At 37.0% G+C, this 19039-nt stretch overlaps 1 protein-coding gene across 1 annotated transcript; it reads right to left on the bottom strand.

The window, feature by feature from the left end:
* Window positions 1–13101: 13101 nt before the first annotated feature.
* LOC149266749 (uncharacterized) lies at window positions 13102–13895 on the bottom strand. The gene has a single exon (XM_089397340.1). The coding sequence runs from the start codon at window positions 13661–13663 to the stop codon at window positions 13274–13276; it is 390 nt and encodes a 129-aa protein (XP_089253466.1). The 5' UTR covers window positions 13664–13895; the 3' UTR covers window positions 13102–13273.
* Between the last annotated feature and the right edge of the window lie 5144 nt (window positions 13896–19039).

Here is a 19039-nt window from a genome sequence, read left to right as displayed (position 1 = left end):
AAATGAAAGAGTAGTGGCATTTTGGACTTGCACACTTTCCCGGTCTATTTTTGTTTGGGGTTCATTTCTTTCACTTTTTTGACCATTTTATTCTTTTTACCCTTTGATTTTTCTTCTAGGGCATACCCTCTTTACATTTTTTACATTTTTTTATTTTTATGATAATATGGAAAACCTTTTCAACAAGGAAAGGGATGAACATATTACAGAGCTGATCAGTCAATCATGTAATATGACACCTATTGGTATAGGAGCATAACAGTGGCTCCACTTGGGGATGGCTTTCCCTAGTGGAAAGTCAAGAACAACAGGTCAGATGGTCTTCTGAATAACTCTGACTGTGCTATGAAAATTCCTTCTGCTGGTTGCTTTATTGTATGTATGACAACACACTTGTAAGTTTAGTGCCTTCTCTTCAGGCTTCAACTGCAGCAAGTTACTATCCAATCCAAACTTTGACATTATCAAGGATATAGTATGTACATGTTAGAGTCAGAATACATTTAAAAAACTAGATCAAAGTAATGTTTCAACATTCAACCATTCACTGGAAGCTGATTCATTAGAGAAGGCATTCAAGTTAGCAAGAAAAGTGGAAAGCAAAATTATGGCAACCAGGAAGCATACCACTCACAACTACAAAGATGGAAGTGTTGTTTCCCCTAGTCTTCCAGAACCTATAAGGTTGACACCACAACAATTGGAAGCAAAAAGAGCAAAAGCGCTTTGTTACAGTTCTGATAGCAAATAAACTAAAGGTCATAAGTGTGCTGAGAAGAAATTATTCTACATAGATTGCGAAGAGGAAGAAGAAAAGGAGCAAGAAAGGTCAAAAGAAGAGGATATAATCTAGGAACAAAGCCTAAATAAAGAAGAAATGAATTCGACCATATCTTGTAATGCATTGGCGAGAATTACCACTCCTCAAACCATCAAGATAGAAGGACAAATCAAGAAGAAAAAGGTAATAGTGTTGATTGATTCAGGAAGTACCTACAATTTTATTCATTGTAAGGTAGCAACAAAATTGAATTGCTTCTTATATCCAGCACCAGTGTTATGAAACCAGCTCAAGAAAAGATAGAAAAGAGAGATCAACGCCTTAGAATTCAGCCTCTTCGAGGGGGCAACCTCCTTTACATTACATAAATGAACAATTCTTGGATGATACAAATGACAAAACCTCCTTTCTATATATAGGAGTCTAAGGAGTCACAATATAATCCAGCCGACCTAACAATAATAATATAAAGCCACAAAAATAACAATAGAGGGATTCTATGGGGCACAGAAATAACAATATGGGGGTAATAGGGGCACAACAATATAAATAAGGGGTATAACTACAATAGTAATGGGGTAATTACTAGTATTATAGGGACCCAACATGCCCCTCTCCTTCAAAAAAGTGTTGTCCTCAACGCTTGAGCAGTTCTGGGTACTTCTGCATAAAATTCTCATCCTCCCATGTGGAATCTTCAGCGGATAAGTTCTTCCACTTGATAAGATACTCTGAAATTGATCGATTTCGTAGCTGTCGAGTTCTTGTTTCTGTGACTGCTTCCGGTTCCAATATAATTTTTCCTTCCTCGTCAAGTTCTGGCAATATTGTTTGAACTGGGAGCTTGTCGCCTATGACCTTCTTTAAACATGAAACATGGAAAACTGGGTGCAATCGAGAAGCTGCAGGAAGCTCCAATTTGTATGCCATAGTACCAATCTTTTCCAACACCTTGTACGGACCATAATACTTTGGTGATAATTTATTATCCTTCTTAGCTTGCTTTAGGGACATTTGCTTATATGGTTGTAGCCGTAGGAATACCCAATCACCTACATCAAAACTTCTTTCACTGCGATGTTGATCTGCCTGTTGTTTCATTCTATTTTGTGCCAACACGAGGTTATCCTTTAAGAGTTGGAGGAATTGTTGTTGATGTTCGATGTGATGTTCCACTGCCTGAACCTTAGAATTTTCTCTTAAATATGATGTGATTGATGGTGGTTGGTACCCATAAAGTGCCATAAATGGGGTCATTTTTGTTGCTGTATGGAAGGAAGTGTTATACCACCATTCAGCCAGAGACAACCATTTGACCCATTGTGTCTGTTTATCAGATACAAAGCAACGAAGATATCCTTCCAAACATTTGTTTACTATCTCAGTTTGCCCATCAGATTGAGGATGATAAGATGAGCTATGAGCTAACTGAGTACCAAGACAAGAAAATAATTCTGTCCAAAAATTTCCAGTGAAAATGGGATCTCTGTCACTTACAATAATCTTTGGGTTTCCATGTAGCTTTTGAATTGTTTCCATAAATGCAGTAGAAACTGTATTGGCTTTAAATGGATTTGATAATGCACAAAAGTGTGCATACTTGGTAAGTTTGTCAACTACCACCATGATGACACTTTTTCCCTCAGACTTGGGTAAACCTGTGATAAAATCCATTGAAACCTCCTCCCAACGTTGGCTTGGAATGGATAAAGGTTGTAATAGACCCGGTGTCTTAATTGTTTCAACTTTATTTTGTTGGCAAACCAAACATTCCGCCACAAACTTTTGAATATCTGATTTAAGGCCATCCCAAAAAAATTCCTTCTTAACGCTGTGGTAAGTTTTTAAAAATCCTGAGTGCCCTCCTAAGGGAGAAGTGTGCAATTCCATAAGAATCTTTTGTTTTAGTTGGGAATTCTTACAGAGGTATAAGCGATCTTTGTACCATAACAAATCATTTTTCCAGCTAAATGTATCAGAAGTACTGGAATCTTGTTGTAGCTTTCGAATAAGTGCCCACACTTCTTCGTCATTCTTCCATTCCTCCTTTGCTTCGTTTATCCAATCTGGTTGGATAATAGAAATGGCACACAACAATGCTTCCATATCCTCATCCTTTCTTGAGAGTGCATCTGCCACCACATTTTGCTTCCCTTTTTTGTAGATGATTTCAAAGTCATAACCCAACATCTTTGTGACCCACTTTTGTTGCTCTTCAGAGGATAATCTTTGTTCTAAAAAGTATTTAAGGCTATCATGATCCGTTTTTACCTTGAAGTGTCTTCCCATTAGGTAGGGTCGCCATTTCTTAAGTGCATGGAGTATTGCCAACATTTCCTTCTCATAAATAGCTTTGCTTAAAAACTTTCCCTTGATTGGATGACTTTCAAAAGCAATGGGTCTTTCATCTTGCATTAGAACAACACCAATTCCATTTCCTGAAGCATCACATTCCACAATAAAGGTTTTTGTGAAGTCCGGTGTAGCTAAGACCGGTGCTTGGCACATTGCCTCTTTAAGATGTTTAAAGGCCTTTGTTGCTTCCGGAGTCCATGAAAATGAATCTTTCTTCAATAATGTTGTTAGAGGTGCTGCTATTCTCCCATAATTCTTAACGAACTTGCAATAATACCCTGTCAACCCAAGAAATCCTCGCAGATGCTTTATGGATGTGGGGATTTTCCATTCCTTAATGGCTTTAATTTTGCTAGGGTCTACCTTAACTCCTTCATGAGATACAATATGACCCAAATATTCCACCTCCTGGACTCCAAAGAAACATTTGGATCTTTTTGCATATAATTGTTTCTCCTCCAATAGTTGTAACACCTTGTCAACATGTTCAACATGATCCTTCCAAGACTTGCTGTAGATTAGTATATCATCAAAAAATACCAACACAAATTTTCTAAGGAATGGTTTGAAAATTGAATTCATCAAACCTTGAAATGTTGAAGGTGCATTGGTAAGGCCAAAAGGCATGACCAAAAATTCATAATGACCCTCATGAGTTCTAAATGCCGTTTTCGGAATGTCTTCAATCTTCATTCTGATTTGATGATATCCCGAACGAAGATCCAACTTGGTGAAGTAAATTGATCCATCCAATTCATCCAGTAATTCATCAATGACAGGAATGGGGAACTTATCTTTAATAGTGAGCTTGTTGAGCTCCCTATAATCTGGACACATGCGCCATGATCCATCCTTCTTGTGCACCAATACTACTGGAGCTGAGAAAGAACTTTGACTCGGTTGAATTATACCAGCCTCTAGCATTTCTGCAACCATACGTTCAATTTCACTTTTTTGGACATATGGATATCTGTACGGCCTGATGTTTGGAGGAACACTTCCTGGAATCAGATGAATAGCATGATCATGATCACGCATAGGTGGGAGACCTTTGGGAGTCTCAAATACCTTGGAATGATTGTCCAGGACTTTTTGGAGATCTGGAGAAATAGATGATTCCAATGTGGAAACATCTAGCGAACATAATTGTGCAATTACACCTCTTTGCTCCTTTTTTAGAAGCTTTGTCATGCCATTAGAGCTGATTATCTTTCCTGGTTTCCCTGCAATACCCCTTAATTCAACTTCCTTTCCTTCCACAGAAAATTTCATGAAAAGTTCTTGAAAATTAAAAACTATTGTACCCAAGGATTGTAGCCATTGGACTCCTAGTACAACATCAGCACCTCCCATTGGAATGGAAAGCATTGGGCTAGTCAATACATATTCTCCCATGGATAGCTTGATATTATGGCACTTTCCAGAACAATTTATTGTTCCTCCATTTGCAATCATCACTTGACACTTTGGTGTTGGATATAGGAAGCAATTCAATTCTTTTGCTACCCTACAATGAATAAAATTGTGGGTGCTTCCTGAATCAATCAACACTATTACCTTTTTCTTCTTGATTTGTCCTTCTATCTTGATGGTTTGAGGAGTGGTAATTCCCGCCAATGCATTACAAGATATGGTCGGATTTATTTGTTCTTCATCTAGGCTTTGTTCCTGGAATATATCCTCTTCTTTTGACCTTTCTTGCTCCTTTTCTTCTTCCTCTTCACAATCTATGTAGAATAATTTCTTCTCACCACACTTATGACCCTTTGTGTATTTGCTATCACAATTGTAACAAAGCCCTTTTGCTCTTTTTTCTTCCAATTGTTGTGGTGTCAACCTTGTAGGTTGTGGAAGACTATGGGAAACAACACTTCCGTCTTTATAGTTGTGAGTGGTATGCTTCCTAGTTGCCATAATTTTGCTTTCCATTTTTCTTGCTAACCTGAATGCCTTCTCTAATGAATCAGGTTCCCAAAGGCGCACATCATGTTGGATATTATCCTTTAAAGACCCTATGAACACATCAATCCTATGCTCCTCTGGAATATCTTTTACCCTTATGTTCAATTTTGGAACTCCTCAATGTGCTCCATTATTGAACCCTTTTGTTTGAGACTTACCAATTGGCTAAAAAAAGTGTTGCTTTTTGTATCCTCATAATGTGCTATCAATTCTTCCGTAAAAATTGCCCAAGCGATAAATTGTTTACGAGAACAAAGCCATTGATACCATACAAACTGATTTGGTTCTAAATATAAAGTTGCCATACGTACCTTTTGTGTGTTTTGCACATTATTGAGATCGAAGAATTGCTCCATCTGTAATATCCATGTGGCGGGATCCTTGCCATCAAACTTCCTCATATCTATTTTTCGAACATGGTGAGTCTTCGATCCAACATTAGAGTCTATGGAATCATGATTAACATTTCTTTTGTTCTCATCATGAGTTTCCTTTAGTACTCTTTCACCCTTAGTGACCATTTCTTGTAGCAACTTATTCATATTTCTCTTCAATTCTTCCATCTTATCATCCATGCCATCAATTTTAGCATCCATGCCATTCACCTGAGCTTCCATGCCCTTTATCTTAGATTCCACGCCATTTATCTTAGCATCTGTTAGCTTTTGTGAGCGTGACATTTGTTGCACTTGTTCTTGTAATTTTGATATATCATGTAGCATTTCTTCCTCTTCTTCATGAGTCATGCTAGAGCTTTAAGGTTCCTTACTAGGTGTTTGCATTTTCTTTCCTCGGGGCATCAGTTACCGATAATAATGCTTTACTATGCCCTTTGAATTCCTTCAAACCAAGCTTATGCAAAAATTAAAAAAAAACTACACACCTTTTTTTTACTTTGTAGAAGCCTGATATTGAATCTGATGTATCTCTGTAATTTCGAATCATCCAGTTCTGAAATTGTGAACTGTAGTAGCCTTCTATGTCCTCTTTCCAATTCCACTAGTCTGATCCAAATTGGATTCTCCAAGAAAGAGTTATGCACAATCTCCCGCAGTGACCTGATTATAGACTAGTTCAGTAGAGCCAACTTGTATGAAGTGCCACGTGTCACTGTTTCAACCTTTGACTCTAAAAAATATATAAACGAAAACTACAGTCCGTCCTCTTTCTTTACCTTCTTACGAACTTTCAATCCGATGCTCAGAAAGAAAGTTATGACGATTTTCCCCGGGTCACCTGTTTTGAGTGTAATTCAGGAGTCTGCAAAAAGACCAACTTCCTCAGATCATATCTCCGAAAATATCGTGTGAAAAGCTCTGAAATTCAGACCCAAGGTTCAACGCGATTTCTTCTCAAATGGGTTTTTTTTGCGACTTCTGAAACGTCACAGAAAAAACGTTATAGCGAAAATTCCACGATGACCTGTTTGGAGCAGCGAAACCCTAGAATCCAAAGCTCCGATACCAAATGTTATGAAACCAGCTCAAGAAAAGATAGAAAAGAGAGATCAACGCCTTAGAATTCAGCCTCTTCGAGGGGGCAACCTCATTTACATTACATAAATGAACAATTCTTGGATGATACAAATGACAAAACCTCCTTTCTATATATAGGAGTCTAAGGAGTCACAATATAATCCAGCCGACCTAACAATAATAATATAAAGCCACAAAAATAACAATAGAGGGATTCTATGGGGCACAGAAATAACAATATGGGGGTAATAGGGGCACAACAATATAAATAAGGGGTATAACTACAATAGTAATGGGGTAATTACTAGTATTATAGGGACCCAACAACCAGAGTGTCAAGTGATGGTTGCAAAAGGAGGAACAATAAATTGCTCTGGAAAGTGCCATAATATAAAGTTATCGATGGGGTAATATGTATTGACTATCCCAATGCTTTCCATTCCAATGGGAGGTGCTAATGTTGTACTAGGAGACCAATGGCTACAATCCTTGGGTACAATAGCTTTTAATTTTCAAGAACTTTTCATGAAATTTTCTATGGAAGGAAAAGAAGTTGAATTAAGGGGTATTGCAGGGAAACTGCGAAAGATAATCATCTCTAACAGTATGACAAAGCTTCTAAAAAGGGAACAAAGAGGTGTAATTGCACAATTATGTTCGCTAGATGTTTCCACATTGGAATCATCTATTTCTCCATATCTCCAAAATGTCTTGGACAATCATTCCAAGGTATTTGAGACTCCCAAAGGTCTCCCACCTATTCATGATCATGATCATGCTATTCATCTGATTCCAAGAGGTGTTCCTCCAAACATTAGGCCGTACAGATATACCTATGCCCAAAAGAGCGAAATTGAACATATGGTTGCAGACATTCTAGAGGATGGTATAATTCAACCGAGTCAAAGTTCATTCTTTGCTCCAGTAGTATTAGTGTACAAGAAGGATGGATCATGGCGCATGTGTCCGGATTATAGGGAACTCAACAAGCTCACTATTAAAGATAAGTTTCCCATTCCTGTCATTGATGAATTACTAGATGAATTGCATGGATCAATTTACTTCACCAAGTTGGATCTTCGTTCAAGATATCATCAAATCATAATGAAGACTGAAGACATTCCGAAAACAACATTTAGAACTCATGATGGTCATTATGAATTTTTGATCATGCCTTTTGGCCTTACCAATGCACCTTCAACATTTCAAGGTTTGATGAATTTTCAAACCATTCATTAGAAAATTTGTGTTATATTTTTTGATGATATATTAATGTACAGCAAGTCTTGGAAGGATCATGTTGAACATGTTGATAGGGTGCTACAACTATTGGAGGAGAAACAATTATATGCAAAAAGATCCAAATGTTTCTTTGGAGTACAAGAGGTGGAATATCTGGGTCATATTGTATCTCATGAAGGAGTTAAGGTAGACCCTAGAAAAATTAAAGCCATTAACGAATGGAAAATCCCCACATCCATAAAGCATCTGCAAGGATTTCTAGGGTTGACAGGGTATTATCGCAAGTTTGTTAAGAATTATGGGAGAATCGTTGCACCTCTAACAAGATTATTGAAGAAAGATGCATTTTCATGGACTCCAAAAGCAACAAAGGCCTTGGAACATCTTAAAGAGGCAATGTGCCAAGCACCGGTCTTAGCTACACTGGACTTCACAAAAACCTTTATTGCAGAATGTGATGCTTCAGGAACTAGAATGGGTGTTGTTTTAATGCAAGATGAAAGACCCATTGCTTTTGAAAGTCGTCCAATCAAGGGAAAGTTTTTACACAAAGCTATTTATGAGAAGGAAATGTTGGCAATACTCCATGCACTTAAGAAATGGCGACCCTACCTAATGGGAAGACACTTCAAGGTAAAAACAGATCATGATAGCCTTAAATACTTTTAGAACAAAGATTATCCTCTGAAGAGCAACAAAAGTGGGTCACAAAGATGTTGGATTATGACTTTGAAATCATCTACAAAAAAGGGAAGCAAAATGTGGTGGCAGATGCACTCTCAAGAAAGGATGAGGATGTGGAAGCATTGTTGTGTGCCATTTCTATTATCCGACCAGATTGGATAAACGAAGCAAGGGAGGAATGGAAGAATGACGAAGAAGTGTGGGCACTTATTCGAAAGTTACAACAAGATTCCAGTACATCTAATACATTTAGCTGGAAAAATGATCTTTATGGTACAAATATCGCTTATACCTCTGTAAGAATTCCCAACTAAAACAAAAGATTCTTATGGAATTTCACACTTCTCCCTTAGGAGGGCACTCAAGATTTTTAAAAACTTATCACAGGGTTAAGAAGGAATTTTTTTGGGATGGCCTTAAATCAGATATTCAAAAATTTTTGGCAGAATGTTTGGTTTGCCAACAAAATAAAGTTGAAACAATTAAGACACCAGGTCTATTACAACCTTTACCCATTCCAAGCCAACGTTGGGAGGAGGTTTCAATGGATTTTATCACAGGTTTACCCAAGTCTGAGGGAAAGACTGTCATCATGGTGGTAGTTGACAGACTTACCAAGTATGCACACTTTTGTGCATTATCACATCCATTTAAAGCCAGTACAGTTTCTACTGCATTTATGGAAACAATTCAAAAGCTACATGGAAACCCAAAGATTATTGTAAGTGACAGAGATCCCATTTTCGCCGGAAATTTTTGGACATAATTATTTTCTTGTCTTGGTACTCAGTTAGCTCGTAGCTCATCTTATCATCCTCAATCTGATGGGAAAACTGAGATAGTAAACAAATGTTTGGAAGGATATCTTCGTTGCTTTGTATTTGATAAATAGACACAATGGGTCAAATGGTTGCCTCTAGATGAATGGTGGTATAACACTTCCTTCCATACAGCAACAAAAATGACCCCATTTATGGCACTTTATGGATATCAGCCACCATCCATCACATCATATTTAAGAGAAAATTATAAGGTTCAAGCAGTGGAACATCACATCGAACATCAACAACAAGTCCTCCAACTCTTAAAGGATAACCTTGTGTTGGCACAGAATAGAATGAAACAACAAGCAGATCAACATCGCAATGAAAGAAGTTTTGATGTAGGTGATTGGGTATTCCTACGGCTACAACCATATAAGCAAATGTCCCTCAAGCAAGCTAAGAAGGATAATAAATTATCACCAAAGTATTATGGTCCGTAAAAGGTGTTGCAAAAGATTGGTACTATGGCATACAAATTGGAGCTTCCTACAGCTTCTCGATTGCACCCAGTTTTCCATGTTTCATCTTTAAATAAGGTTATAGGCGACAAGCTCCCAGTTCAAACAATATTGCCAGAACTTGATGAGGAAGGAAAAATTATATTGGAACCGAAAGCAGTCACAGAAACAAGAACTCGACAGCTACAAAATCGATCAATTTCAGAGTATCTTATCAAGTGGAAGAACTTATCTGCTGAAGATTCCACATGGGAGGATGAGAATTTTATACAAAAGCATCCAGAACTACTCAAGCATTGAGGAAAACACTTTTTTGAAGGATAGGGGCATGTTGGGTCCCTATAATACTAGTGATTACCCCATTACTATTGTAGTTGCATCCCTTATTAATATTGTTGTGCCCCTGTTATCCCCATATTGTTATTATTGTGCCCCATAGAATCCCTCTATTGTTATTTTTGTGGCTTTATATTATTATTGTTAGGTCGGCTAGGTTATATTGTGACTCCTTAGACTCCTATATATAGAAAGGAGGTTTTTTCATTTGAATCATCCAAGAATTGTTCATTTATGTAATGTAAAGGAGGTTGCCCCCTCGAAGAGGTTGAATTCTAAGGCGTTGATCTATCTTTTCCATCTTTTCTTGACCTGGTTTCATAACAGATTCATTGATCTAGTCTCTGTGGCATTAGTAGTAACTTCCTTCACATTGATAATTGGGTGAATGAGTTAAAGGAGTGAAGTGAGGTATCTAAAACATTTTATATGTGGTTTCAATGTGCACTTAGATGTCTAGACATAATATGCATTTTAAAAATAATATTAAGTGTAGAGATTGATGAGGGAGAGCTTGTGCACACATGGTTAGATAGTGCAATGGAGAGCCATAAAGATAGAGCACGAACGTGGACTAACAAAGATAATTTGGTTTTCACATTGCATATAGAGGAGGTCAATTGAAATGTTGTTGTGAAGATTGTGATGCCAAGGATAGAGCTAGATTATACACTAGTGTATTTGGATAAAAGGATGACACATCTATAACATTGTGATGGTAATGGAGAATTTTATATCGGTGCCTTGTATTGACAAAGTTTGTGATTATAGGGATGAGCTGCTATTATAATAACAAAGATGTCTGATGCTATGCTATTTTATATGGTTGAGTCATACTAAATTGATATGTTGAGTTTGGTGAGCAGAATGTCTGACTGAGTTATTATGTATTGGTTGAGTAGAGAATGTTTATGTTATTGTAGAGTATTGCTTGATGTGCTCATGTATTATTGTTGATACTTAGTTGTATGTTGTTGATAATGTTTCCGTAGGAGTTTATTGCTAAGATGTTTGGTTTGTGAGAGTATACTTACAATGTGATGAGAGAGTTATGCTTTGTTGTTTATATATGAGCAACATGGTGTATTCTAGTTGTTGAATTGGGTTGAGAAAAGAAGATCAAGTGGGTTCAATCTGAAAATTGCGAAACAAAACTCACCATTGTTTTTTGCAAAGAATACTGGGTCATCGTTTGAAAATGCATGAAATGTGGTCCATAAGAAATTGAAGGTTGGGACCTTAGGTGGACAAGAGGTGGCCTCCTTCGGGTTGCGACCTGAAAAATTTGGGATTGGTGGCTTCCCCTAGGTGGTGGCATAGGAAACTATTGGAGATTGGGGCCTCGAATAAGATTGGGCCTGTAACAAGTAGTGGATTGCATAGTTGAGGAAGTGGTGGCTTCCATCATGTAGTGGTCTGGAGAGAGTTTTTTCTCGCATGCATCGCAATTTGGGGCTTGCACACTTGCGGTGGCTAGTGATGTGATGTAAAATAAGATTTCGTTAATAAGAAGACAAAACAAAGCGGATGGTGGTTTTTCTCTTGGAAGGGTTTCCACCTTATATCTGGTGTTCTTATGTGTTTATGTGTTCATCTCTTGATTGATGTTCCTTCATGTGTATTGTTGCTCATGGTTCATAGTTGATGGTATTATCTATTGTTTATATATGCTCTGAATCAATGTATGATTACTTGTTGAAAGGAAAACTGAAAATTTGAATTTGGTGATACATATTGAGCAATACTAATTCACCCCCACCCTTAGTATCCTAAGGCTCCCAATAACTATAATTTAATTAGATTCAAATAAATTAAAATTTATCATAGTTTAAGAGATTCACATGGAATATTGTTTCAAAGAAACTTGCTTTATATAATAAGCTCCTCTATATCAAGGATACACATTTATATTTCATTCAAACATAACTATTTATCTTTCACTCAAAAATGATATATATACCTATTGACAAATTGTGTTTATAATGACTTTAAATTTATAGTCATTAATTCCGCAAATATTATATTTATTATTTCATGAACTAACTTTTTAATTAATTCCCCCTCCACACATATACATATACATTAAATGTTAAAATATATACATTTTTAATTATTTATAGTTAAGAATAAGCTATTATTATCATTATTGTTGGTTTTTTTTGGTGTTTATGTATTTATTTTGTTTTATTATTCAAAGTTTAAATGAATTATTGTGTCCAAGTCACTCAACAAGCTGGTAGGTCGAATATTTTTTTTTTATATTGTATTACATTAAAATATTAAAAAGGTAAACCAATAATAATAAAAAATAAAAACAAGTTGGCAAATCAAAATTGGGGGCAAACAAATTCAATGAAAAAGGTGAGTTATTGAAAAATATAAAGATATGTCCATCGAATTGAGGGAATAACATGATTAGATCAACGAAGCCACAAGCACAGTTTTTTCAACTAAGTTGTCACAATCTTCCAAGAGAGAGTTTTCACATAAGATTTCCTCGGTTATTTTCTTGAGATGGACATTTCATCGAGAAGCATTTGATAAATGATAATTTCACTTAAGATTAGCTTTTTTCTCATTCTCATGACCTTGATCCCATAACATTGGCTGATGAGGTCTATCAGTTAAAGGCTCGTGACCTGTAGCTTAACGTACCATTAGAAAGGCTCTTTTGCACTCTTAATTTTCATGCCTTTTAATAGTTATATTTCCCTTGTTATCTCTTTGCTGGCAGCAATGTGTGCATCACTATAAACCTCCGTGAAAGTGTTCAGTTTTAAGCCTTCTCGACCTACTCTAATAGTTACCTTTCTTTTCGTGGCTATTACATTGTGAAAAGTTCACAACTGATTCGAACAAATCGATGTTGGGAAATCCATGCAAAATTATAATTAAATTAAACAATGTATTACAAATATAATCCGGCATTCCTAACATGGAATCGATCCACTCTGTGCCTTGGGAAATAATATAAGAGAGGAAAATAATATGTAATCTAATAGCATTCAAAGAAAAACCATAAAAAGTTGTGACAATAAATGAAATCCATGAATCCCATCAGGATATATCTGCGACAAATTCAGCACTCTTCATTTCGTCCTTGAAGCACATTGAATGGCTGCTTTACATCCATGGAGATGAAAACGCATGGGTAGGTTAAAGAAGAAAGGCGGCCCCTCCGAGCAAGGTGGCTGCAATGATAGCCATCTTCTCGAAACTGGCGGTGCCGACAGCCCTGCTGTTGGCGCTCGGTGGCGTAGCGGTGGCGGGGCCTTGAGACGCGGGGCTAGAAGCTACAGCTTGAGCTGTGGGAGAGGAGGCTGAGCTTGGTGGGGTGGCCACTTTAGTAGGAGCAGAAGCAGAAGAAGAAACAGTCGGCGAAGTCGCAGCATGAGGTGATACTGGTGATGGCGCTTGTGGGGATTGAACCGGTGACGCGTTAGGTGCTGCTGCAATGGGGGAAAGTGCCGGTGCCCGTGCGGGGAAGGCTGAGCTTATCAATCCCAGGACAATAATTAAACAGAGAAGTGCATTGAATCCAGCCATATCGTCCGAAAGTAGCTGTTGTGGAAGGATTATATTGCAAATTCGTGTCACGGAAGCGGTAAGAAGTCGATATGTTCCTTCCCCAAAAGTGAAATGTAAAGGTATGCCCAGAAGAAAACTCAGACAGAGAGTGGCTATGAAGTGTTAACGAAGGTGGAGGGCACGGTATAACTTACAGATAGTACCACGCGGTCGGCAGAAGAAAAATGAGACAGACAAATATTGTGAACGAAAGCGGAGGGCAGGCTATAATATATCGAGAGCGCTACGCGGTCGGCTTCGAGAAATGAGGGATTTTGTTCTGATTTTCCAAACACGCTATGTAATGTGGGCCACTTCAAGCCAGTTCGTTTCGCTGAAGCAACATAGGCATTCTATTCTTGGGTGTCCGCGTGCCTGCTAAACTTCTATGGTTAGTGGCACCAACCCTGTCAGCTCACCTACATTGGCACCGGGTCATGACAATTTACCAAATTGTGTAAATTACGACGTGATCCGTGCCACTAATGTCGTGTTTGACTTTTTGTAAAAGCAAAAGGCAGCCAGTCATGTGACCTGGGAAGCATTATCGTCTAACAATACAATCCACTAAATGGGTACGGCCATTATGTTTCTTGGAAAAATTGATTCATTTGTAAAATCGGATCGTTGCACATGAACTTCTCCCGCGGTCTGAACATCTTTGTAACCCGTAAAGTGGATAAAATTTTTAAAATTTCAGGGCTGAGTGGAAAATAATAGAAATTCTGGTATGATTTTGGGAAAATCTGGCACAAATTTTTGAATGTGTGAGGTTTTTTTTTATGGTGGTAATTTATTGACAGAAATATGAAGATTCTTTCCTATAGTTTGTTTATTTCATTACACATCATTATTATTTATACATCCATGAGCCGAAGAATAATAATGATCTCTGCTTACTTAAACTAATGTCTTACCAATGCTGTCATATGAACAGGGTTTGTCGTCACAGTGACGGACGACATCATGATTAATACTCTAACACCTCCCCTTAATCATGACCTAAACGTTAACATGCATGTTGGTCTCAGTCTCAACGAAGCTTACAACAATACATTAAAAAACTTGATAATAGATCTTTCATTTTTTCCTTCTTGCTAAAGGGTCCATGTTTGTTCATTCGTTGGTGCAATTTCATCTTCACCTTTCTTGCTTTCATTATGAGCTCCTTCAACTGATTGTTGCTTACGTACTTAGCATCAACAACCTCTTCTGAATTAGGATGCAAGGCAACATCCCGATAATGAAAACAAAGTAATCCCATTCATGCTCTCCCCACTTTCCATTAGAAGAAGCCTTGTAAATTATGCGACCAAGTGGCACAAACTGATCGAATGGAACATCATCCACCAAAATGCACTCATCTTCGAACATGAGTCGCCTTTGAAGAACATCCATGGTTGTATCATCCACTGTCGCAACCATCTTAGAAGCATATCTAATCAAATTTCCAACAATTGGGTTTCCAGAGAAGCAAGTTCTGCTCTCAATGATTGCAAGATGATGTGGAATAGACTGTACCTCCTAATATTCATGGTCATCAAAAAAATTATTCGATTTATCAAATAATTCTTGTGACTCAAAAATACTACCTGAATAAAATATATTGCCTGACCCAAAAATACTTCCAAATGGACTCTCTAAAAAAGGATCATCAAAAACATCACTATTAAACATTATCCGACTCATTGAACTCATTATACTCCAATCAGACTGGTGACCTTCTATGCGGCTCTCCACACACGGTGGCCACTTCTTCAGGCAGCTCCTCCACAACTCTTCCAACAACAATAGATCACACAAATCAAAGGTAAACTCTTGCATTAATCTCTAACACATGTCTCTTCTCACCGTTGAGCAAATCCAATGGATTACTAATCCACTGCACAACAATAGTGGTCATCCTCCACATAGCGGGGGATTGTTCTATCTCTTTGTTAGCGCTTTGCATTGAAGCTTTTAGAACACACCTCTTCCAAGCATACACCTCTTTTGTTGTCCCTTTGCCACACACCTCAACACCCAAACAACCAACATGAAACCTTCTGCTACGTTCCCAACTGTGGTCAACCAACACTGCCTCTTTTTGTTTATGCAGCACCACAACTCACTGCTTCCCCAATGGCATAGAAATTCACTAGACTAGCTCTCCACGACCACAATAACAAGACACACACTTATCACAACAATGACCAAATCAGCTCTTTAGGTGATATGTTCAGCTCTCGTAAAGATTTGATTGACAAACGAGGCTCTCTCACTCCACGAGTAGCAAATTAGTTTCTTCAAACACTGAGACCCGCCACCCTTCCAATTTCTTCAACAAGGACTGAACCACACTGGACTTCTCCAGGCCCACCCCATGTTCTGTCCTTCTCCTATCAGAGAATAGAACACACAACAATTGCGCCAATCTCAGCATCCACCAAGTTCCAACACCACTATGCAATTTGTAATAATTTAGTTATATTTGATGTAATGGATCCATCAAATTAGTTATATTAACATCCTTTCCCAAGTTGATTACATATCCCACCACCCGATTCCCTCATCAAAATGTTCACAAGGTGCCCTAAGGTTTTGGGTAAAGCCCTTTGGAATGGAACCTAGGTTGATGGTGTCAAGTTCCCACTCCTCAAATCTTAAGGGGAACATTATAGTGGCCTTGTGTAAGTAATATGAAATATGTGCCCTAAGTTTAACTCCTACCTCTATGTGGCTTCATGATTGTCTCATAAAGAATTTGGGAATTGAACTTTGACCAATGGTGTTGAGCCCTTTGCTTCCCAAGATTCAAGAATAAGTTAGAATTAAGGAGTAGGCTTGAGCTTGTAACACGTGCACTTGGTATTCATCTCCATGTGCCCCCGTAGATGCCTAGTAAAGCCCTTGGGAATGGAACCTTGGCTAATGGTTTAAATAATAATGAACACCACAAAGAGTGAGTGGGATGATAATAGGTGTTTTTTTTTTGGGATGATGATGCATGGTATTACATCCTAATCACAATGCCATTCAATATCCTCAAGATGCCCCAAAAAAACAATAAATGTAAAACCATTGATATGTGAAGAGAAAATAAAAGAATACCGTAAAAGGGAGAAAAATACAAATGTATATAATTAAATCTGAAAAAAAACATAGAAATCAATATGAGATAACTAAATAACTCTAACATTAGATGAACTATACCAAAAGGAAAGTTCGATGTATTCGTTGTCTTTTTACCGAGAAGAGCAGTTATGGAATTATGCAATCAAAAATGGGTGACTAAGGAACACAAAGGCTAAGAAGATTGTAATGAACAAATTTTGCTACTCATTTAAGTAGCACAAATGGTAAGAAAAGTGTATTGCAGTTGCAATTCCTTCAGATTATGTTGATTAACACAACCACAACAAACATTCACATGTATCTCTTTTACATTGGATGACGAAGTAATATACTCATAGTACTATGCAAATGCATCCATTAATTACTATATTGTGATGTTGATCACCAAGGGTGATAATGATAATACTAATGTAAAATATGGACTTCTAGAAGGTTCGCATTTACAAAATGAAAGGCAGATGAGGAAATGTTTCCTGCCCGATTCACTGATGAATGCTGGCTTTAGTGACAAAAGAACATCATCCAGCTTGAATCACAACCACAAAGAAGAAAAGAAAAATTAATCAAGCTCTATGTCTATTAGTTACCCACATATTGATACTACATGCCTTTTCCATGTGAGTATGCCCTCTTTGTTGATTTCCAAACAAATCCAACCTATGATTTCCATGTAAATTATGACAAGCATTATGCATATAAAACATATCATGTAAAGATCTAGGTTAAAAGGAATCACACTTGGGATTATCAAATATGTTAATGTATGAATTAATGCCACTGATTACAACCCTTACTATTGCAAGTCTAAATATTTATATTTTAGTACTTTGAAATTCAATGAATTTTTATGTAATTTTTGTGAGTGCTTTTCTATGATTCACTAGTATGGTATTCAACATTCCCTCCTCGTCTTGGCTTTCGTTTTATGATACAACAAAAAATTGTTGAACTTGAGGAATTGAGAGAGCTCGGTTTTGGCACCTTTGAGAGAATATATCACGGCAAATCAAATAGATAAAGAATAGTTGCTTTATGGCAAGTCATCTAAGCAAGAAAATCCAGTGAAAGTAGAACACTTTGACCATGCTCAATTTGTCCTTTGACATACAGGAAAAAAAAATAACTATTGTTACTTACAACTCTTGTTATAATGATATCAAACTTGTTACTTACAACTCTTGTTATAATGATATGGAACTTGCTAAAACAATTATTTTTATCACATTTGTTTGTATCACAAAATCAAAATTAATATTAAATAAAAAAAATTACATGTTTTAAATATAAATTATATTCATTATTTTTTATACAAAAGCCTAAAATACTTGTGTAATTCTATTCATTCCTACGTGTATTAACATTTCTACCTGATTGAAACATCAATTTATGCATAAAGGGAATGAATTATAATGAGACCACAAAGACTTAAGACTTGCCTACCTTCACAAGTCAATATAAATGCATAAGCCTATTATCTAGATATTGCAATTACTTTAAATAATATATGCCATGTGTTATCACTCAGGTTGTCCTTAAAGCTCCTTAAAGGATACGGCCGAGGTAACCACAAACCAATCTTTGGACTGTAGGTCCTAGCCTACTTGCAATCAGAGAGGGCTCTCTCTTTAGGATTTAGCTTTGTTTTAGGTTGATTTTAGGCTAGTTATGATTTTCTTGGGTTTTGTTTTGATTTTGGTGGGATGGAGGATTCTTTCAAACAGAGTTGGGATGCATAGTCTGAGAAGTTCAAACCATTGGGCATGGAGTCGTGGATTAGGCTTGCTGTTGCGTTTTCTTGGTCACAAGAGGAATACAGAGCAAGATAGCTACACATAGAACAATATAAAGCTGGAATAAGGATGGAATGAAAGTCAGTGAATGAAAGGCAACTAAGTAGCTCTCATTATGCTAACAGAGGGAAGGTGAATGAACATTATATAGGAGAAATCAAGGATTCCTAAACAACATTCATATATGAAGGAACTAGTGTAAATATGAGCAAATCAGTATTCATATTTAGGACTAATTCAGAGGAAAACATAGATAAATCACAGAAATTGAGAACAGAATACAACTAAGTGAGCTCTGAACTATTCTTTCTTTCTGCTATTTAGATAGTGAAACAATGATGGCATAAACACATATAAACTGTAAATAGAGATAAGAAACACTTATTGGGCTATGTAGAAGCGTTAGGATTCCATAGTCACTCTTCAGAAATTAAAACACAACAGTCAGTTC

This window comes from Pinus tabuliformis, chromosome 6 (assembly GCF_031772625.1).
Source record: "Pinus tabuliformis cultivar Carrire ecotype Pingquan chromosome 6, CPIR1, whole genome shotgun sequence".
NCBI lineage: Eukaryota > Viridiplantae > Streptophyta > Pinopsida > Pinales > Pinaceae > Pinus > Pinus tabuliformis.
The sequence above is the reverse complement of the archived record's forward strand: the minus strand, read 5'-3'. Positions and strand labels throughout refer to the sequence as shown.

What these genes read in the sequence shown, in the direction of transcription:
- LOC149266749 (XM_089397340.1), bottom strand. Translation starts at nt 13,663, where the DNA reads ATGGCTGGATTCAATGCACTTCTCTGTTTAATTATTGTCCTGGGATTG.